General features: G+C 34.0%; 4 protein-coding genes and 1 long non-coding RNA gene across 21 annotated transcripts in view; 3 read left to right on the top strand and 2 right to left on the bottom strand.

Moving 5' to 3' along the window:
- The first annotated feature begins 6 nt into the window (after nucleotides 1-6).
- On the top strand, nucleotides 7-2,289 carry LOC107218786 (ubiquitin-like protein 5). 4 transcript variants are annotated; one of them, XM_015656796.2, is made up of 4 exons: nucleotides 7-113; nucleotides 662-985; nucleotides 1,603-1,806; nucleotides 2,085-2,289. In XM_015656796.2, exons 3-4 carry the CDS (start codon nucleotides 1,629-1,631, stop codon nucleotides 2,126-2,128), a joined length of 222 nt encoding a protein of 73 aa, XP_015512282.1. In that variant the 5' UTR covers nucleotides 7-113; nucleotides 662-985; nucleotides 1,603-1,628; the 3' UTR covers nucleotides 2,129-2,289. The 4 variants fall into 4 exon arrangements, with proteins under 4 accessions (XP_015512282.1, XP_046587509.1, XP_015512281.1 ...); XM_046731553.1 differs by lacking the exon at nucleotides 7-113 and adding an exon at nucleotides 364-518 and having other exon boundaries at nucleotides 662-841; XM_015656795.2 differs by lacking the exon at nucleotides 7-113 and adding an exon at nucleotides 364-518.
- Nucleotides 2,290-2,634: 345 nt separating this feature from the next.
- On the bottom strand, nucleotides 2,635-14,315 carry LOC107218779 (uridine-cytidine kinase). 5 transcript variants are annotated; one of them, XM_046731548.1, is made up of 6 exons: nucleotides 13,703-13,796; nucleotides 13,537-13,602; nucleotides 12,160-12,416; nucleotides 6,701-6,846; nucleotides 6,407-6,553; nucleotides 2,635-3,117 (listed from the first exon to the last, which is right to left on the bottom strand). In XM_046731548.1, exons 1-6 carry the CDS (start codon nucleotides 13,775-13,777, stop codon nucleotides 2,999-3,001), a joined length of 810 nt encoding a protein of 269 aa, XP_046587504.1. In that variant the 5' UTR covers nucleotides 13,778-13,796; the 3' UTR covers nucleotides 2,635-2,998. The 5 variants fall into 5 exon arrangements, with proteins under 5 accessions (XP_046587504.1, XP_015512271.1, XP_046587503.1 ...); XM_046731547.1 differs by lacking the exon at nucleotides 2,635-3,117 and adding an exon at nucleotides 3,141-4,191 and having other exon boundaries at nucleotides 13,703-13,792; XM_046731549.1 differs by lacking the exon at nucleotides 2,635-3,117 and adding an exon at nucleotides 4,203-6,325 and having other exon boundaries at nucleotides 13,703-13,802.
- On the top strand, nucleotides 6,844-9,822 carry LOC124292908. Its single transcript, XR_006902864.1, has 2 exons — nucleotides 6,844-7,716; nucleotides 8,292-9,822. It is a non-coding gene; the product is annotated as an uncharacterized LOC124292908 (long non-coding RNA).
- A 173-nt stretch (nucleotides 14,316-14,488) lies between the features above and the next one.
- LOC107218778 (folylpolyglutamate synthase, mitochondrial) lies at nucleotides 14,489-21,911 on the top strand. 4 transcript variants are annotated; one of them, XM_046731545.1, is made up of 4 exons: nucleotides 14,489-14,623; nucleotides 17,060-17,183; nucleotides 18,301-18,416; nucleotides 18,691-21,911. In XM_046731545.1, the coding sequence occupies exons 2-4, from the start codon at nucleotides 17,109-17,111 to the stop codon at nucleotides 20,168-20,170; spliced, it is 1,671 nt and encodes a 556-aa protein (XP_046587501.1). In that variant the 5' UTR covers nucleotides 14,489-14,623; nucleotides 17,060-17,108; the 3' UTR covers nucleotides 20,171-21,911. The 4 variants fall into 4 exon arrangements, with proteins under 4 accessions (XP_046587501.1, XP_046587500.1, XP_046587502.1 ...); XM_046731544.1 differs by having other exon boundaries at nucleotides 14,494-14,631; XM_046731546.1 differs by having other exon boundaries at nucleotides 14,494-14,631; nucleotides 17,060-17,230.
- The window catches only part of LOC107218777 (neuropathy target esterase sws), a 21,575-nt gene continuing 20,555 nt past the window's right edge, over nucleotides 20,993-22,012 (bottom strand). For 6 of the 7 annotated variants that reach the window (XM_046731539.1, XM_015656779.2, XM_015656777.2 and 3 more), the window contains one exon: nucleotides 20,993-21,338. In XM_046731539.1, coding sequence (XP_046587495.1) covers nucleotides 21,237-21,338 — 102 coding nt within the window. In that variant the 3' untranslated portion in view covers nucleotides 20,993-21,236. Of the gene's footprint in view, nucleotides 21,339-21,619; nucleotides 21,677-22,012 lie in introns of all 7 variants that reach the window. The other variant, XM_046731537.1, reaches the window with a different exon arrangement.

Genomic DNA, 22,012 nt, shown 5'->3' with positions numbered 1-22,012 from the left:
CATTGTTTCGTAGATTTTCAAGTTTTAGAATTACTTTTGACAGTATTATCTTTAATTGTTAAATTATTTGGATGCGAAAAATGGCGCCTGCTACGTATATCTAAGAGAATCTGGTAATATTATGTTTGCACTAGTTTACCGACAGAGTGATTAGGCTTTTTCAAATTTTCATCCGTTCCTAGAAGAAACAGCATGTTATTATAATTGTTAATTATTGAATCCCAGAAAGAAGGTTTACTTCATAACTTCGTTCAGCTGCAATTACGATACTTTTATCAGGGCATTCAGCCAGTTAACTTGTCGATAATCTTGTACCGACTCTATTCAGTCGTTATCCTGTCTCATAGATACGATAATACACGAGCATATAAGAATAAAAAACAGTTGAATAAAAATCGTCCCGTCATGATGACGGATAGTTCTGTATGAATAACACAAATAGTTTGAAATTATTATACCTTTGCACTGTACGATTTGCTGTAACTGCGTAATTAACAAGAAATTGATCGTAGATTGTTGTGGGTTTCTACAGTTATTATATATATTACCTGCCACCTATAATTAACAACGTCGATCCTAAACATTTTTATAACAAAAATTGCCGAATCGCCATCGTCACTTGTCATACATTGTTTCAAATGCAATTTGATTTTCGTTGTAGGCCGCCGGGAAAACTGCAGTAGGGGAAAATGATTGAAGGAGATCGAAGGGAAGGAGTCTGGGGAAAAGTCACAGACAACTTATAGGGAGAAGTTGCGAAGCGTATGCAGCGTGTGTTGCTTGCAGTTACCGCGTGTTTAATTGCAAGGAGCTCGAAGACAAATACCGTAATAAAACGTCGGTGAGATCATGCAGACTAGAAACCTTGCGTGATTTTATTAGAAGACTGCGGACAGACATCGGTTTACGAGAAACAATTAAAATAAAATAAAAGAGATACTGCTACGCGCGTATTTGTTACTTACGTCGCGTGTAATTTCACTGTGTAGGTACATACATAAACAATCTCTGATATTGTTAATTATACTGCTCGTAGGGTTTCTCTTGCTATGTTCTTAATAGAGCTTCACGCCCGTTTCTCGTGATACGGGAAAATGCATGCGGGGTGTGAATGACTAGATTCTTACCAGATTTTTAATTATAACCTAACTTAACTTAACCTAATCTAATCAACAGCCCAATACAAAAATATTAATGCAAATTTTGTAAGAAATATTTCAACAATCTTGAAAATTCTTGTTGTAAACTCCAATTTTCTCGGATCTTATTCTCATTACTCTCATTAATTAATATTTTTTCAGACTTGATAACAGATTTTATACTTTGCATAAAATCTCCATCGAATCGCATGAAGTGTTGGAATTTGATAATGAAAGTAATCAGAATATATGGATAAATAATCATCATTTATCAGAATTCGCAGAATCAAGCCGAATTTTGTTAAAAAATATTCACACATATTTTTCTATGCTTAATCATCTGTCTCGTGTTACTTTTACTATACAAATTACAAATCTGCTATCAGAAAATTAGATTTATATTTACAGCTGTGAAAGACGATACATTTTTCTTGCCAATTTTAACCAAAACACTGTTTTACAGATTGAAGCACCCAGTGAAGCAAAAAAATGCTTGAGATCACTTGCAATGACCGTCTTGGAAAAAAAGTAAGAGTGAAATGTAATCCCGATGACACGATAGGAGATCTAAAAAAGCTGATAGCGGCGCAAACGGGAACCCATTGGGAAAAAATAGTCTTAAAAAAATGGTACACCATATTCAAAGACCACATTAAGCTCCAAGACTGTATCCTTTTAGATAAACATATTCTTTTATTTAAAAATGATGTGGGTGTTACTGATATTAGGGGTTATGTATTTGACTTTATTTATTTATTTTCATTAAAACTATTTTTCTTTAATACGCCAACTGAACAAATCTGATAATCCAATCAAACAAGTAATTGTATTCAGAATAAGTAACTCTTAATTCTACTGTGTGATAGTAGTAGAGTCATTAGTTTTACATTCCAACAATTTACCAGATAATTTCCTTAATTTTTACAAACCTATTTATATCTACAGATGAAATACACGATGGTATGAATTTGGAGTTGTATTACCAGTGAAGATATGCACGTCTGATATTAAGATATAATGACTTTGTACAATAATAATAATAATAAATTTAACTATAAATAGCAACGTGTCTAAATACTATTTTTAATGTGTATAGCAATTATACTTTACATGTAATAAATAAATACAACATTCAACTTCATAACTATAATATGTTAAACACACATAATAGAATATTTTGCCCATTTATATTGGTACTCCAATATCTATGAAATAATAGTCTACTATTAATAAGCTTTTCATTTAAATATTTTATACAATTCCTCTCTTTACAATTTACACACGCAGGTATATATATACATATATATATATATATATGTATATATACCTATAAATAAATATATATTTAATCATTTCACTTAACTAGAAACCAAGCCTCAAATTAGTAGAAAATTGAATCTAAATATTATTTAAATTTAAAAACTAAACAAACAATGATCGTTGGTAATTTGACGTGGACTTGCTGCTCAAAATTTAATATTTTTTATAAACTTTAGCTTCTTTGAGACTGTCACTGAAACTTCGTTTGAAGATTTTGATTAATAGAAGCGGCATTTGGCAACGTATCAATCGACCGAAAATATTTAATATATCTACTTTTACTAATTGTCAGTGTGATTCTTTAGATTTTGAGCTTCATAGAGAGTAAAATGTAAACGTGGAGGGCAAAGCAGATCATCCTTCGCGATGATTACAAAATCTAAAGTGCATAATGTAAAACATTAAAGTGTCGACAATGTCATTGTTGCAAATCAACGCTGTCTCAATTCACCTGATTACTCTCAAAACAGTTTTCATTGTATTCTACCTTTTAGAATAACAGTGTATTATACTAAATAATGATTTAACATTAATAATCTTTAATGAGGTCTCTTGAATCCGCCTTCCGCACGGCTAATAGGACTCTCAGCTTCCATTGTAACTCTACCTCGGTTACTTAGGAAATCCCTTATGTGCTGCACGATCAAATCTATAGCCACTGTAACATACCCCAATTTATTATTACTTTTTTTTAAGCCTTCGAACTAGATTTTTCGATATAAATTCAATGAGATAAAAATGTACAAGAACACGATGAAACATACTCAAAGCTACATGACTCAAATAAAAGACAACTAACTTTTTGCAACATTTATTTTTCCTTTTTTTTTTACACATTTATTCCATCACAGTATTACTATTATTATTATTCTCATATTAAGTATATTGAATATATTGGATATATTTTAAAATACACGGAGAGAAAGATGATTTGTTTCACAGCATTCTTTGACGTTTAGTTTTAAAATCGTCGTTTCATCGTCATATCTAAATTTATATCATAATCTTTATTATATTTGTCTATTGGATCTATTATGCATATAAAGGTCATATCATATCACACGAAATTATGAAACAATACATTATGACTTGATGTTGATTCAAGAGTATAAACATTCGAATATTATATCTATTCACTCGTTTGCGGTAAAAAATGTAAAACAATTGTTTACGTGCGAAAATTGTCGTAATGTAAATACATATGGGTGCATACAAAATCAATAATTGAACGATGTATTTCGAAATTTATGGCTTTTCTACCCGAGTTTAAATGATAGCTTCTCTTATTGTCGTATGACGTGGCTCAATAATCACTCTAAATGCTTGAATACAAGCGATAAAAGGATATCATCCATTTAGAGGTGGTTATAACAGAAAAAAGTGGTCCTCAATTGACCAGCTAGTATAATGAGTTCAAAGTAAGGCGTGCTATGTGTAGAAAAATATTTCACTTGACTGAAATCATTCCACATGTGCGCAGTGAAAAACATATGGATAATACATGGTTCGAGGGGATAGCTGATCATCAGGAATTGTAAATCGTTAGAAATATGTTATGATAATATATAAACTGTGTCGATCGGTTGATTATAGATCAGTCATCTGCTGAGCGTGTCGGATGATGCTGATGTTCGCCTACGATGGCGGAGGTATGAATGCTGCCCGGATGACGATTCAGCCTTTTTCGAACGTAAAATGTCCCAGATGTGGTGCACTATTAGGTCTATCGCCACTGCGAACATACCACAAACAAACCATTTGTTGTTGTAAATCGCTGTACATTTGATCTGCTTCGCTCTTTTAAACACAACACTCAATCCCGCCACACTAATCGTACCCTCAACCACCGGGCAGCACCCATAAAACATAAACTCATAGCTTGATAGAGATGAAATTAGCCGAGAGTAATGTGATGAACTATTTTAATGTTCATACATGGATTCATCGACTGAGCTCTTTGTTCGGCCTAGCCAGAGGACTGACCAACGTTGAGAACCTGGATACTTTTTAACGGTTAAAAACACTTGGTCAGTGTTGGAGTGCTGTTTCCGTGAACAGCTATAATATCAAGACTCAAATACTCAGTGCAGAAATTCTAATATGCAATTGTACTTCTTGAAATTTCAGAATTTTCTCAGGGGGGCAGAGTTGAAATTCCGAATTTTTTGGTGGCGAAACTTAAAGTAATGAAATCAAACTTTGACAAAACGTCAAAGTTTCGAATGTTACTAAACTTGACGCTCAAAGTTTCGAAAGTGCAAAGTTTCAAAAGGGTGTAACTTGGTCAAGTCAAAGTTTCGAATGTGCGAAAGTGAGATAATGAGAAAATTAAAAAATCTGAAACATCTAAATTCCAAATAATCGAAGATTTTCAGTTCTGTGAATTTCTGGCTTGGCGAAATTTCACCACTTTGATCTTTCTTTGTTTTGGATTTTTAATATTTTTACCTTGGGAATCTTGGTAATTCCGATTTTTCTGATTTTTTATACCCACTCGTTGACTAAACTACACTGTGCGAATATATTTTAATTTTCGGAATTTCGCTCTGTCGGAACTTTACTTTTGGGGACTTTGCTTTACCGTAACTTGAATTTTCGGAATCTTGGATTTCGGAACTTTGAGCCGTCGGGTTTCCGATCATTCGAAACTTTGTTCTTTCATTCAAGTTTGATTTCTTTACTGCAAGTTTCTCCACCTAATAATTCGGAATTAGGCCTTTTTGGAACTTTTCGAATTCGAAATTTCAACCCCGCCCCTTCACAGGTTGATACGACAGTCGATATGCAATTGTGAAAATAGGCGAACTTCGAATTCAAGTCAAGCGATGCTCGCGTCGCGTGTTAGTAAAGTTGCATGGAAATATTATAAACGTAAATGAAATATGAATTGAGGATAGATGGGCCGGACTGTCTGGATGCAAAATTCAGAAAAAAGGAAAAATCCGTTTCAAAAATATACTGCATCGCTATTTACGCCAATGATAGTGACACCAATAAAACAAAATCCCTATTATGTAATAGAGTTGAATCTGAGTAAACTCGAGTAGCATAATTTAAGATATCAACAATTTGAGACGAGGCTTTCTAATTGAAACGTTCAAAATGCTTAAACCCTGGGGTCAGGTGCGGATTCTAATGTTGTTGGGCTTATTTTGCCCGCTGATCAGATTTCCACGAATTGTCAGAAAAATATTACGATTTTGAAGTTAGTAATGTTATCGTAATAAAACATTATTGAAAGAACCACTATTTTCTTAATTTTATAATGACTTTGAAGGAACTAAAATTTCGAAATATGAGTGTGTTTTGTTTTATTACTGAATTGAAGCAATTGAAAAATGGTGAAGTAGTGTTTTTTTCTCAGCATGAATTATTACGATAACGTTACTAACTTTCATATAATAAAATATTCAGGATATCTTACATCACAGTTTAGATATAATGCACAAATTTTATTATTAAGAAACATCTGGTGAACCATAATTACAAAAATCCATGAGGTGAACAAAATAAACCCAAGATTATCGGAATTGGATAAAAGACCACCAGTTTAATCATTTCATGAATGTTCCAATTCGTAAACCTTTCTTAAATTGTGAATATCATAGTGTTATCCATATTTGATTAAAATTATTTCTATTACGTACTAGGGTCACCATCATTGGTACAAATAACATTGCTGAAAATTTTAGACACAGTTTTTTGTCCATTTCTAATTTTTTATTCAGACAAAATAGCGCATTTATCGGTAACTGCTACCACCACCTCCTACATGAAAGAAGCAAGTGCACGTGAATTGAGTCACGTATTTCAGAAATTTCCAGCCTTTAACATAATTCGTATTGATTTCCGAACGATTGCTAGATCTGCAAGCAGCAACATTGGCGTAAGCCAACACTAGTTGAAAATTTTTGATTGCCATGTGGTTTAAATTAAGCTAGACTTGCCTGTGTTATCAGCTCCTCTTGGTATAATGACATCCGCAAATTTCTTTGTTGGTAAACAGAATTCCTCGAAAGCTGGTTTCACAAAGTTCATGTATTGATTCAGCACATAGTCCAAGTCTCTTCCTCTCTCTTTGATGTCCCTTGGCACTAAAAGTAATATTCAATTCGACAATTGATTTGTTCAATAATAATTCAAGGACAAAAAATTCGTTTTATCAGGGCTACGTAAATAATGTTCCAGAAAAACGAATTGTATTTTGAATCGTGTGGAAACTGGAATAGAAGCAATCTCACCTCTCCTGGCTAAGCGAGTGTCAGAGTCTGTGTCAACGAACAGTTTCATGTGAAAAAGTTCTCGAATTTCTGGAAAATAAAATACCAAAATTCCTTCGAATAGAACGACATCTGCTGGATAAATCGTCGTGATCTGATTTTTTAATCTGTAACAAGATAAGATAAATCACAGATTGTTTGAATAAATTATTCGGCTTCAAAACAGTTTTATATTGACTTTGAAAATTTGATTCATATTCCGAACAAGTGAACTGCAGAAATCATGAGAATTACAATTTATATTTACATAATGGGCTTGTTATTAATTAAATGACAAATCAAAGCACGATGAGTACATAAATACTGATTGTTATATTTCCGCGAATACTTGATGTAATAACTGCGTGATATGTTGCTTATTATGCTTTTGCGTCAATAAAATATTCAACAATCATACGATTTGTAAGATTGCTGACACAAACCAAGTGAGAATGCTGAAGAAAAATATTTTCACCAAACTGTTTGTTATTTTTCATAAAACTCAAGACAAAGAATGACCATGACAATCAGTACACGTTTTTTATATTATCAAGCATCCATCCCAGCTCAGTGTGAAACTCCGCATTGTTTGTAAACTCATTCAAAATCTGCTGAGTGTCACTTTACACATGATAAGGTGTCGAATATAAAAACGATTGCAGAATTCAACTTGGCATCAGACAAACAGCAAGTGCAACAGACAAAAACTCCAACGTTTTTTAAAAAAAGTTACAATTGTAATTTACCGAAGATTTGTCCGTTACTGAAAGATTTTGAGTGAAGTTATTTTGAACCAGACAATGAATAAAATGCATGGAAAACTTGTCCGAGCCTTGGCCATTTTTGCGATTGTTTCTGCCATTGCAATCAGCGATACAGACGCATGTCACAAGTGTGGTCACGACACGTGTTCTGGTGGCTGTTCTGTACTTCAACTCCCAGCCCCAGTTCATCATCAACCGACATTCTCGCTGTGCAGCAGTTGCAACGACCCTTGCGTAAGTTTGGAATACTTTACGATTGCTTATAAAGTACTATTTGTAAAAATTTTGTAACTTGAAGCTTATTAAATTTCTTAGGCGATATCTGGAAATGTCTGGAGTAAATAGGATAAGCCCAAAAACCTTGATATCAGATCAAAAACCCAATAGTCTTATCGTAATGAAGGTTCTAATTATAAAACCTTTTCTCAAATTAGTCATATCTTAGCTTGTGTTACTCGAATTCACTCAGACACACTTCTACGATATAGTAAAAATGTTATTTCATTCGTGTTCACCGTCATTGGTGCAATTAACATTGCTGAAAATATTTTAAGTGGAATTTTGTCTTTTCATAACTTCATATTGAAACACATAATCCACTTGAACACTGCATTTTAATGTAAGTTTGCATTTGCCGTTCAATGCAGAATCTCATCTAAGTTTCTGCTTTGTCGAATTCAAGCTGATGAAAAAAATTCATCCGAACATACTGGTTGGAAATTATTTTGATCATTCTGTGTTTCTGTATTTGTCCCTGCTTCAAGAATATATTTTCCAAAACACTAATTTCAATTAATTTTTTTGTCCAGGATGCTCCGACCTGGTATCCAAAACCATATTGCGGAGGCTGTTCGAGGCGCAAGTCTATCCGTCTAAACAATAACTGTGGCTGTTACAATAATTGTGGATATTAATTCAAAAATCTGTAAATTCGATGGTTAAGTAATATTTTTTTATAATTAATTAATATGACTATGAATAATAATTAATTAATATGACTTAGTAATAAACAACGCATAATGTAGAACAACAGTATATACAACAATAAATGTCTTGTCTTTACAAGTTTCAAAGTAAACATTGCTAAAAGTTTAATTTTGCTTTTGTATTATTCGTTCCGCATTTCTAACTTAGTTTCTTAGATGTCAAAGAAATATTTCTTCTTATGGCTGTTGGTCACAATAGAACCAGTATAAGTAATAATGGTTGATGTAGGACGCAAATTGCATTGTTCATCTGAACTTTCGAAATCAGGCGTACGTATTTTATAGTGATATAATTTTGGCATAAACTGATAATATGTAAACTATTCAATTTTCAAAGTTTTAATTTGTCTGTTTAAAACATAATATACAAGATTTTTGTAAAAAAAAAAAAAATAGTACTTCTACCTTTATCGACCAAACAAACTCACCCTTTTTCATCCTATATTAAATAAACAAACGAACAGAAAGGGTTAAAATTTCAACAGTGCATTGCTCTTTTGACACTGGGCGCACAGCACAGTCGAGCGTTCCCTGGTTGGCTGTGCGACCAGCTGAGCGTAAGAGTAGCTTTTATTTACGAAATTATTGTAATTCCCAGTTCTCGTCTAGCGACCTCAATATTGCATGAAAACAGTCTCACAATGCCTCATTTTACTCCTCATTCTTTCAGGAATTGCGTAAAGTATCTCGGTTATGCACTTTTTGGCCAGTGAGATGCGGGAAATGTAGGAATAGTAACACATGTCAAAAAATCACACGTTTTTTTAAACGATTTTCGGGATATGAGTAAGTTTCTTGAATACTGCTAGAAAAGAGTGACGCTTGTCGAAATTTGAACCCTTTCCGTTCGTCTGTTTAGTTAATATAGGAAGCGAAAGGGTGAGTTTGTTCGGTTGGTAAAGGTAGGAATAATACATGACCTTATAAATATTATTCTCAGGCATCGAAATTACATTGGTGCAGAAAATCCATGCCAAATTCCAAACAGTTCTAATAAGTGATACGTTTCACACCTTATGACAACTATTTTCACACCTAGTTATAACTGCAAAAAACAAAATCACACGAATCTCAAAGTCTTCTCAATTTCAATCTGATATAGGAGATATTTGCAGTCAAAGGATAAGTTAACAAATCAATCAATTTCGATTCACCAGCCCTCAAAAAAATCATTTCCGAGTGTATCCTTTATTTTGTCATTGAAGTTCCTTTATTTAGTCATTGACGAAGAAAAACTGTGCACCTTAACTCGATTACCACAACACTTTCAGTCAATTATTTTTCAAAAAAAATTTCCGTGAAAATTCACTGTCTGTTAAGAATTAATGGACCTCGCCATCTCTATTGAAAATTAGGAAAACAGAAAAAACTGTTCAAATATTTTTTGGCAGTGTTATTCATACCAATGATAGTAGAGACTGAGGCTTGGGGTGTCCCAATTTAGGGTGTTGACGAATTTTTTCAAGTATACCCGCCAAATCGATTTCAAATAATTCAGAAACAATTGCCTATCTCAATTCTAACCCATGCCAACAACAGGGTGAATTTCCCCGTTTAAAATTCAAGTGTTTTGGACATGTCTATTTAACCAGAAAAATTACATAACACTGTAATCCATGAACAGGTAAACAATGTTACCTATACACAGATCTGGAACAACTTAGCAGCTAATGTTCAATTAAGTAACATACATAAAACATACGACATAAATAATAACACGATTACTTGTATCCATATCACATTGAAATTGAATTAAACTTTAACATACTAACTGTGGTTCTTGTAGATGCACAAGTTAAACCCAGTTAATCATATAACATTATGGAAATAATTCTACTTACAAAAGCATGTAGGGTCTAATACAATTTTTCAGTCTGTTCTTAACAGTTCTTTAAGTATTGCTCAGAGGTTTGAGATTATTAGGTAACTCATTGAATAGTTTTACGGCTTTAACAGAGTTGATTTTATCACTCACTCTTAGCGTCATATTTGGGAGGGCTATATTTTTATTTCTAGTTCTGCTTTCCGAATTTAGGAATGTATTCTTAGGGTTATCGTAATTAAAGTACAAAGATTCAAAAGCATATAATGGCTGCAGATTCAGTGGATTGTCTTGCCTGAATTGACTCTTCTTTATTGTATTCAATATTCTATTTTGTAGTCTGTGCAGTGGATCTAAATTGTTTTTATAGGCTCCACCCCAGATAATTATACCGTAGCCAATAATACTATGAAAGAGAGCATATTATATTGATCTGAGGATGCTAGATTGCATAAATTTAGCTAATTTGTAGAATATAAAAATCAAATATTTTGTCCTCTTGATAATGTATTCTATACCGAGAGAATATCTTGAAAGTTCGCAGTCGGTCATCGCCGACTCGGCATCATTTAAGTTCTTCGTCTGTTTCTCGCAGGCTGGCCATCCCATCCTTAATTTTAAACTGTCAAAGGCCGTAAAATGATTGTATCGACGACGACGACGATTATGTATTGACAGGGAATGCCACATAAATAAATTGAAAGCATAATCGTCGTCGTCGCCGATGCAATCATTTTACGGCCTTTCACTGTTTCAAGATATTCTCTCGATTTGTTTATCTGACATTTTTTTTTATTTCGAAGGTGTGCAATAGGTCGTGATTGCATGGTATGATGCCGTGAATTTTTTCTGCGATAGTAGCAGTAATGACCACTAAAACTTGGCAATTACAGATTTATTAAAAATATTATTACTTTTGTAATAAAATATATACTTGGGATGTATCTGAAACACATGTATTTTAAACAGGGAAATCCACCCTGTTTTTGGCACAGGTTAGAGTTGAAATGAAAATCTGAGAAAATTAAGCAATTGTTTTTGAATTATTTGAAATTGATTTTGGGGGTGTACGTGAAAAAATTCGTCAACATCCTAAATATGGGACACGCTACTGAGACTGTATAATTTAACTGGCTGAATCAGGATAACAGTCTTTGCCGTTCAGCCAATTAAATTATACACAGCTCTAGTGAATACAAATGAAACAATATCTCTACACTGAGTGACAAAAATGATACTGAGCAAATTTAAATAGAGAAGCTAATATATCAACAACTGGGATAATGGTTTTATCATTAGAATGTTCAAAATGATTAAGTATTGATGTTTTTGATCTAATTCTAGGGTTATTTTGTTCATCATAAAGAACTCTAGTGATCGTCTGAAGAAAGTTTCGCAAATCATTATCTTCAGAGTGGAATAATATAAATAAATTTTTGTAAGTACGGTAAAATAAAAGTTGGTCAACAATTACATTTGCACGTTATTATTTATCTATAATATAAAATTTCGTATACGTTTTTCACAAAATATCGAGGCTTTGGTCCGTGAGTAAAATGAGCCCGAAAAGATTAAAGTCGAACATGATCATTTTCATTAGTCTAATTATAAAACCTTTTCTGAAATTGTTGACATATTAGCTTGTTATGGGCAAATTTCGTCAGCATCGTTTCTATGGCATAATAGGAATGTTGCTTCATTTAAGTCCATTGTCATAGGCACAAATAACATTGCTGGACATTTCTCAAAGATTTTTTATTTCTTTGTTGAAGTTTTGATCCAGATAATGAAACACATCCATCTTTAATCTATGAACAAGTTCGCAGGTTCAGAAAAAGACTTCAACATACGACCGAAAGAGATACATACATACTGTTAGAGCGATAATCGTAGGCTGGTATCTCGCATTTAACTCCAGTCAAAATATCTCTCAAGGTCCGCAGGATTCTATCGTTGTCGAATGCATCTGGGTGGTCAAAGTTGAACTGTCCTTTTTCAGCTTTCAGCTTCTCACTGGGGGTCAACTCCCGATAAAAACTGTCCTGCGATATGCAGACAACTTGGCGCTCCGTGTGATCCATATCCACCTGTCCCAATTTTTCCATTATCCGCTTACAAACTGTGGACTAAACGTTCGTGTCAATGTTATAAGATGCACGATATAGTCAATAAAATGGTGTTCCTAATATCGTCAATATTATATTCCATTTTATACTAAGAATGACTAAAAATATAATTCATTATCTTTTTGCGAATAATCGTGTGTAGTTGATTACTTTTTCCTCACAATCGGTTTTTGTTTTTTACTCCCATGACTGGTACAATACAATATCAATTCATGTGGTTAAATTATCAATTATTATCATTGTCTTACTTAATAAGTACATCTGTTTGATAGAATAAGTGAAAGATAAATGAATATTTTCACCTGAAATTGAATATTTTCCACTATTAAATCTACATACTGAAATTTACAACATTTTGGTTTCATATGCATGTTAAAAAAATAACAAATAATCGATTAATCCATTAATTTTTACCGAATCAATTGAGTTGCATTTGATAATTTTGTTGGACTCCATCAATCGATGCATCGATCATTTTTAGCTGAGCAGCCATCGTTATTTTATACATGTATTGTTTTTATATGATGTATTATGTATAAGTATATATTTAGTGCTATAAAATTTTGGCTCTACTTTACTTTTCTTATAAATCTTCATAAAGATAATACTTTCTGAATTCAACGATCATCAATCAATGATTATCGAAAGGCTAGAGCTTTGGGAAAACAAATTAAGGTGCACCGAATAATTCAAACATTCTACTAAATTGTTTTTGAGTATGTTTAAAAAATATAAACTTTGTTTCAAGTTAGATACACTTAAGTAAAAATCAAAACATGCAATAAAACCGTTTTCATGTCAGTTCAAAAAATAAAATTGTCATCCAGAATTGAAAATTTTCATCTGCCCTAAGTGATAAATTTCTTTTTGTATCCATGAAAAATGTAGTTTTCACTTGCGGTTAGAATAAATACTACATACAAAGATATTTTTCATTGCAATTAAAGTTGTGTGTTAATATTGTTGGATCTCTGTATGTTATATTCCATCTCACAGAGGCACAACAATATCGGTAGTACAGTGTCAAGGAAAATGAATATTGTAAGATTACTGCATCTAAGGTTTTGGAATTACTCTATAAGAATAGTTCAATAAAATATAAACTGCTTTTATTGCTTGCCTTTTTCTTCATTTTACCGACAGAGCAAGCGCGTTTTCTTAAAACTGTAATTGATTTCTGTAACAACTTAGAAAGCATCAAATTCATTAATTGCAAATTGTCAACTTATCTCTTGGGAGAGAAAATTATTTTGTTGCTCCATGCAGGAGTAATCCGTAATATTTACATTGCGATATTCCGCCGGTTGAAGACGAGCTTCAACAATGCATTCGGTATTGTTTGAAGGTAGAAAAGTTATCATAACGATTCATGCCAATTATGGAAAAACCGTTAGTAATAAAACAAAACACACTCATATTTCGAAATCTTAGTTCCTTAAAAATCATTATAAAATTAAGAAAATAGTGATTTTCCCTCAATGTTTCGTTACAATAACGTTACTAACTTCAACCTCGTTGGTATTCTTGGTTATAGCGTTTAATTGAACGTTGTATTCATGAGTATGAATAACGTGTTGACTGTTAGTCTGAAAAAACGATCAAGATGATGATCGCTCAATGCAATGCGTGTTGCATTCCATATGCGAATAAAAACGCACTCGATGCGACACGTGTGGCGTCGAGAAACTGCGCCTCGTGTCCAGCAAATTGGAGTACCAATGACTAGGAACGATATAACCGCTAATATTTTCGAGTGGACTTTTACCTTGCCGCTAGCAGTTCCGCCGGACACGCCGATTAGGAAGGGCGTTTTTCCCTCGACGCCGTTCAGCCTGCCATTTATGCCGAACGACATCTTTCGTGACGCACAAAGATTCATCGTACCGTCAGCCATTTTTCTAACACTGTACAACGTGCCTATTCATGGACGAAAAACATGTGTGTAACAATTCACGCGACGTGGTGATCAGAAGCAGTTGCGGTTCCTTAACGCAGTCGATACCACCAATGCGGAACCAGTCATCAAGTTGCGACTGCGCCGTATCTGCTTTCGCCTGCATAAAGAAAAAACACGTGCATATTTGCGAATCTACGCGTCTCCGTGCTACTTCTGTCGATTATCGATCGGTTCGAAATAGACGAAAACTGGAAAATAAGGGCTGCTGATTAGGCGCTGACTACAAACTGCTGAAAACCAACTTTATTTCGTAACTTTGTACTAACTTTAACCTTGTAAAGGAAATAATCTGTAACTAGGGATCCCTAAGTTATCAGCAAACGTTGCAAATATGGAGGTTGCAAGGCTCGCTCGATTACAGCTTCTGAGCATTTTCTTGTTATACGACGATTGTGGTTGGTCGAGAACTGTGCTAAATTTCCTCAAATTGCTCATACGTGTTTCGACCCATTGCTTCGATTTCCATATGTTCTAAACAAATACACTATGTGTGTACATTGATACGCCGAAAAATGTGATCTTGACTCATCTTAACTGCTCGGGAAACTTGAGCTTGAAGTTAGCTAGACGATAACGCAGTATTTGCGTTTAAACCCGATTTCCTTATTGGTCGAAATAACGCTAATTGTCACTTTTGCAAACCGCGGGAGATACGAACAATCGGAGAGCTCTTTAAGATTGTGCGTTGACAACGAGGCGCAACGCCCGTTAGTCTCTATTTATTATTAAACGCATCCGATTTTCACCGTCATCTTTTTTCTAAATTCACAATGTAAAAACTCTGATGATAAATCATCAGCAGATACTGCGTTTATTATCGGTTTATTAGAACATAAACGATGTTAGTTGACATATTTTTGAGAATCACCGATGGAAATGAGGATTGTTGAAACAATAAAAATCAACGCTTATGGGGACGGGTTGAAACAATGAAAATCAACACTTATGGGACGGGGTTGAAATTCCGACTTTTAAAAGTTTCGAAAGCGCCGAGTTTCGAATTTTTTTGTAGCCATATTTGGCGTAAAGAAATCAAACTTTTACAAAACATCAAAGTTTCCAATTGTTCGAAACCCGACGCTCAAAGTTCTGAAAGGACAAAATGCCGAAAAGGCATAACTCTGACAAGTCAAAGTTCCTAAAGTGCGAAAATGAGAAAATTCAAAAATCTGAAACATCGAAATTCTGAATGATAGAAAATTTTTAGTTTTATGAATTTCTGGCTTGGTGAAATTTCACCACTTTGAATTTTTTTTATTTTGAATTTTCGATGTTTTTACGTTCGGAATTCTGGTAATTCCGATTTTCAGTTGTTGCTGATTTTTCATACCCACTCGTTGAACAAATTACGCTGCGTGAGTATATTTCAATTTTCGGAGTTTTTCTTCATCGAAACTTTATTTTTCGGTATTTTGCTCTATCGGAACTTTACTTTTCGGAACTTTGATCTATCGTAAGTTGAATTTTCGGAATCTTATATTTCGAAACTTTGAGCCGTCGGGTTTTCGACTATTAGCAGCTTTGTTGTTTCTTAAACGTTTGATTTCTTTACTTCAAGTTTCGCCACCAAATAATTCGGAATTAGTCTCTTTCGGAACTTCAATCCCGCCCCAAACTTACGTGTAATTATTTTTGGCAGAATGGATAAATATCTCTGTGAAGAATTCCATTGATAATCAATATCTGCACACGAAAATCAAAATTATCATAGTTAATTAAGCGTATAGTTCGCTGTTTTCTTCCGCTTCACCCTAATTAGGGCTATATCTAACTTCTCTATGCCCGTGGGTAATATTAACCACTTAACTGCATAGCGGCCTCAAGCGCGCCCGTGCCGTAACTGCAAAACCGCGAAATAGTGCCACAAAGTAGTTCAACGTTTTTAGGTATCTCAGGTGAATATTTACTTTTAAAAGCATGTATTTTAAGAATTCTTGAGTTCGAGAAATCCGATTATGACCATAAGAAGTTATTTTGTCCGCGTATTCATACAGTTTTGAGCTCTTGAAGTTGACGAATTTTTTATCATTTTCTCACATAGCGTCATAGAACAAACTATCTTCTTTTTTCGGCATGAATTTGTCTTTTAAGAAACATTGAATAATAATAGTTTTTAGTCCAAGCACGCAATTTCAAGAATTACCGAGTCATTTTTTAATATAAGCTATAGGCTAGACTGTATAATAAACCACGTTGACTCAGTATTATAATTCTTGAAATTCCGTATTTGAACTCAAAAATATTACCATTCAATGTTTTTCAAAAGAAAAATTCATCTCAAAGAGAGAAAATGATAGTTTATTCTATGATGCCATTTATGTATGAATGCACGGAAAAAATAATTTTTTATGGGCAAAATCGGATTCTTTGACCTCAAAAACAATTAAAACACATGCTTTCAAAAGTAAATATTCACCTGAGATACCCGAAATCATTGTATTAATTTATGACGCCTTGGTAGTTAAGTGGTTAAGGAAGAGATGCACAATTGGCGTATTGTTCTGAGGGTATATTGTTGACGCTGGTTGGCGGCAGAATAACATAACAATCTAACATCAGCGCGACTTCGGCTCGCGTTAACTTTTTAAAATGTGTTCGACGCACTTCGTGACGTAATCTGTGTATTACGAATTAACTCGTTATCGGCAGTCCGTGAACCATCTGACCTTAGAATTTTAATTGCTAGGGCACGGACTGCGTCGTCACGCCGTATCGCTGTATCAAATCGAGGAGATATGCCATTTTTTTCTAAGAAAATGACACAACTTATCACACGCGGACGATTTGTCTCCACCGGCACGAGCTACGAGGTACGTCGTATTCCCGGTCGCAGTTTTAAACACATTTGGCAACAATGGTATTATTATTGAAACGCTTTTCTATTAGAATTTAAACTTTTCACCAATTAATGTATATTTCGTACCATTATTATTCATCACTCCCTGACACAATTGATAATTCACCATGTGAATTGAAAGGAAAAGACATACTATAATAATTATCAACACATATTCAGATATTCTTATGTCTTTACAATAATTCTTTTTGTACAAGCAGCTGATAACAAAAACGCTTTGGCCCGTATGGCTCTCTATTGTCACAGAGTTATATTCAAGAATGAAACGGCCGTGTCGTATGAATCGATAGTTAGGAAATTAAAAAGAAAACGTTTAAAAAATCTCTAACGGTGATATTTGTGCCAATGATGAGAAAAAGTAAAACGCCACCCCCAGACCCTATGCAACAGAAATAATTCTGAGCTAATTCGAATAGCACGAGCTAATTAGGTTTGAAAAATCGTGTAAAGCGTCTTATAATTAAAAGTTCAACGATCCGATTCTAATGTGTTACATTTTTTTCAGACGATTTCTGGAAAACCGTGGTGAACAGAATAAGCTCAAATGCATTTGAATTGGATAAAAAATACCAGAGCTCAAGTATTTCGAACATTTTAATTCTTGCGTTGTAGAAAGTTGCTCAAAAAAAATTTTTCCACACAATAGGGATGTTGTTTCATTCGTGCTCACAATCATTGGTACAAATAATAATGTTAGAGAACTGGAAACAGTTGTTTCTCTTTTTCCTATCTTTCGACTCGGATATCACAGCCATCGTTTACGTGATAAAACCTTTATTTCCTACATTTCACTGAATAATTATTGTTGGATGATTCTCAAACATGTAATAATAATTCACTATCACTGTTATGACTGAGTGTTGATTCTCTGACAAGTCTTCTGATTAACCATAATCAGCCCACAATAAAGAATTAGATAATGGCTGATGAAGGCTTTTAAAATGTAACACAATATCTTACAAAGATATCACTTACTCATAATCATGGTTAGAAGAAATGAGATGTATTTATTTTTGCTAATGTATTGTCACACTTTACACACTCACTCTATCAATTTCACTTACTTCTAGGACGTGATACGTGCTCTGAATACTTTACAAACAAATGCACAGTACTTGAGGGCAGCTAAAACGAATCGTTCTTCGGGAAGCGAATCCATTCAGGATATGAAAAAATATCTTTTTCGGTACACAATTAAAATTTTTAATATGGCTATTTTTTGTATCATATATGTGTCAAATTTATTTCTGATTCTCATTCATTGGGTATTCAATACTGCCTTGGTAAAACTAGAATAACAATTTAACTCCGTACAAGTTTCGGGATGCTCCTGGAATTATTTATTGAATCATAGCGCCTGATTTTCTCTGCGATTTAAAAATTTCCTGTTATTCTCACACATTTCCATTTTCTTACAGTTCTTCTACATCCTACTCTCTAAATTATTGTCCATTTTACAGGTCTGGTTTGACTCTTGAAGATGTCGACAAACTGTCGATAATCCATGTCACAGGAACCAAGGGGAAAGGATCGACTTGTGCATTCACGGAGGCGATACTGCGCCAATATGGATATCGCACAGGGTTTTATAGTTCGCCGCATTTAATACATGTTACGGAAAGGATAAGAATCAACGGGCAGCCAATAAAGGAGGATCATTTTGCAAAATATTTTTGGCATGTCTTCAACAAATTGAGTAGTCAGAAGGAAAGCGAAACCGATATGCCTGCATACTTTAAATTCATCACTGTTTTAATGTTTCACATATTTCTAAACGCTGACATCGATGTTGTTATTCTTGAAGTTGGTGTTGGCGGTGAATACGACTGCACGAACATTGTCAGAAATCCTGTGTGTGTTGGTATTTCCAGTCTGGGATTGGAGCATACCATGTTGTTAGGAAACACGCTGGAAGAAATTGCGCATCAGAAGTCAGGCATATTGAAAGAAAATTCAATCGCATTCACAGTTCCACAACCAGACAATGTTGTAAACGTTATCAAGCAAAGGGCTATCGAGAGAAACTGTGAGCTGCGAATGGTACCAGATTTCAAATCTTACTATTGGACCAGAGATCCACCAGATCTAGGGATACCTGGTCCTGTTCAAGAGATTAATGCGTCTTTAGCTGTACAATTGGCGCACACTTGGATTCTGAAAATGGCAAACAGAAATTCACGACTTTCAAACGGTAACGAAGCAGATAATCGTCTTATTGAGACGAGCGAAAACAATAATGCTTGTGCTGCAAAAATTCTTCGTAGGTCACAGTTCAATTCAACTTTTAATGGCAAAGAGAATTTACATCATAGTAGCCTCCTTCATTCAGAGTCTCAAATTTCTTCCGTTTCCGCCACTCCCGATGAAAATAATGATTTCTCTATAATTTCCCCTAAGAAAACAGCCCTCGCATTGTCTCGCTGTGTGTGGCCAGGTCGCACGCAAGTATTGTGTGGTAGAACAATGGACTTTTACTTGGACGGTGCTCACACATCTGAAAGTGTTGAACATTGCGCCTCTTGGTATCTAAGTAAGGTAGATAATAAGGGCGCAAAACGTTTCCTGATATTCAATATAACGGGCGATCGAGACGTGTTGAAACTATTGAAGCCACTGAAACGTTTGCACTTCGAAAAAGTTTATTTTGTACCAAACATATCGGGGAAAACAGTTAAGCTAGATCAATTAGAATTGCAAACGACAAGTAGTCTACAGCATGAAAGATGCATGAGAAATCACGAGATATGGGGTGAAGAAAATTCAATGGTATTAAAAAATGTTTGCGAAGCATTATCGCACATCACTAGCACGTTTTACTCACACAGAAATACCAACAATGATGAAGGTAAACCACAGGTACTTATCACTGGGTCTCTGCACTTGGTAGGTGCTGCATTATTAGTTTTAGATCCAAATTTAACTATGAAAACGAATTACTGATACGAGGTCCAAAATTTTAACACATGTATCAGTATCATTCAGTAATGAGACGGGCAAAATTCCATACATAATATGGAATAAACAGAGCAGTGACGATTCACTGTTGTGGTTAAAATTCAAATCAAAACTAAGAGTTAAAATTTATCTATGCTAATATCATTCTTTCTCATTGATTTTATTTTACTGCAAAATTCTGTTTAGCTATGATATGCTGAATCATAGGCTGCCGACTAAATTGTGAATGTAAAATTTCCCAAGGATCCTAGATTTTTCCAGGAAGTGGAAACCTACTTTTGTACACTATAAAAATAATCATACATATGCCGAATAAGGACTTTCCCGATTTATTGATCAAGGGAACGTACCATGTGGGGATAAATATTTATGTCATTCGCTTTGTATTCATTTTATGTTGTATAGCGATTGAATACTTTTCTACATAAGATCATCATAACATCTTCGTGAAAATTTTTACATATTTTTTATATTAAAGTTTCTTTTGCTACAGAAAGGAAGAAAAAAACGATTTTTCTGCATAAATGTGATCATATTCATCCCTAATACTTGAATTAAAAGATGTACATAAATAGATAATAATAGATGATCATAAACATTCTGTAACGTCTTTAGTCAACTTAGAATAAAGTTTTATTATTACCATTGCATTAGATCTCATTGAAAAATAATTTTACTTACTTACGTCCTAGTTGCATACTGCTCAGGTTTTCAAACCAATTTATACTGTCTTCGTATTCTTATTTTTATTCAGTAATCGATACACTACACAAAATTGTATCGGATGGAAATAAGAAATCAAAAATCTTCAGTAGAAACAATAGAGTTATTATTCATACTTAACACTAATAATAACAATATTAATATGTACTTTAGTGGTACATTGCATTGATAGGTGTACCACAACGCAAGCAAGCTTCCGGCTGCTTGCGAATTTTCGTGGATTACGTTTGTACTTTTGAAAGAAGACGAACTAAAATTTCTAGTATAATTAAATATTTACAAGTAATCAACAGAAGTTTGAAGATTTCCGCCTACGCCATTAACGGGATCAAAACATCTTCGAACGATAGTCGATTTCGCACTCTGCCTCATTTTCCGACAAACTTAGGGAACCTCCGGCTCTTCGTCTGAGGCGATTATCTTCCGGACTCTGAAAAATAAAAACAATTGTCGAAGACATGTTATTCAATGCCTTTAATAATCAACTTGGAAAGTATCTTCCAAAGGCATTGATAAAATTACGTAAATATTTAGCGTCTTCCGTTTCTGTTTTAATGATAATATGGCAGAATGATGTTGGAAAGATGCATATGACTACTAGCGAACAATCACACTTGAAAATTGCCACAGTTAATTCCAACCCAAATCAATGAAGCATAAACTTATAGCTGTTACGGGGATAATTTGTTTCGTTGATACTATATTAATTACCATGCACAGCTACAGAGAAAATGGAGAATGTCCGTAACGTCCTAGTGATGGTCCTAGCTGAAAAATGTAGCATTTCTTTCTTTAAAAGGCGTACACAATGATTAACCCATGATTTTTTATACATGAACGATCATTAGTCTTCAAAACAACTATGCCAAAGTATTAATTTGATTAAATGTAATAAAAAGCGCTAGGAATTATACAATTAAAGAGAAGCTGAATTTAGACACAGTATTTCATTTCATCCTGTAGAACGATCTTCGAAGTGATACATTTTTAGCTAAAGATGAATTTTAACATTCAAAAAGCTTGCGTTCTTTTACGTTATATCATCCCCACACACAAATTTAAATGGAAAAACTCACCATTTTCGGGAAAGTTCCATAGTACTTA

The sequence above is a fragment of the Neodiprion lecontei genome, chromosome 2 (assembly GCF_021901455.1).
Source record: "Neodiprion lecontei isolate iyNeoLeco1 chromosome 2, iyNeoLeco1.1, whole genome shotgun sequence".
NCBI lineage: Eukaryota > Metazoa > Arthropoda > Insecta > Hymenoptera > Diprionidae > Neodiprion > Neodiprion lecontei.
Note: the sequence above shows the minus strand (reverse complement) of the source record. Positions and strands in the feature narration are given on the sequence as shown.

What these genes read in the sequence shown, in the direction of transcription:
- LOC107218786 (XM_015656796.2), top strand. Translation starts at nt 1,629, where the DNA reads ATGCTTGAGATCACTTGCAATGACCGTCTTGGAAAAAAAGTAAGAGTG. An exon ending in CCACATTAAGCTCCAAGACT is followed by an intron (nt 1,807 to 2,084) that starts GTATCCTTTTAG and finishes TTATATCTACAG; the next exon opens with ATGAAATACACGATGGTATG.
- LOC107218779 (XM_046731547.1), bottom strand. Translation starts at nt 13,777, where the DNA reads ATGATAACTTTTCTACCTTCAAACAATACCGAATGCATTGTTGAAGCT. An exon ending in AACCGGCGGAATATCGCAAT is followed by an intron (nt 13,603 to 13,702) that starts GTAAATATTACG and finishes ATGCTTTCTAAG; the next exon opens with TTGTTACAGAAATCAATTAC. An exon ending in CACTCGCTTAGCCAGGAGAG is followed by an intron (nt 6,554 to 6,700) that starts GTGAGATTGCTT and finishes TATTACTTTTAG; the next exon opens with TGCCAAGGGACATCAAAGAG.
- LOC107218778 (XM_046731545.1), top strand. Translation starts at nt 17,109, where the DNA reads ATGCCATTTTTTTCTAAGAAAATGACACAACTTATCACACGCGGACGA. An exon ending in CCACCGGCACGAGCTACGAG is followed by an intron (nt 17,184 to 18,300) that starts GTACGTCGTATT and finishes ACTTACTTCTAG; the next exon opens with GACGTGATACGTGCTCTGAA. An exon ending in ATGAAAAAATATCTTTTTCG is followed by an intron (nt 18,417 to 18,690) that starts GTACACAATTAA and finishes TCCATTTTACAG; the next exon opens with GTCTGGTTTGACTCTTGAAG.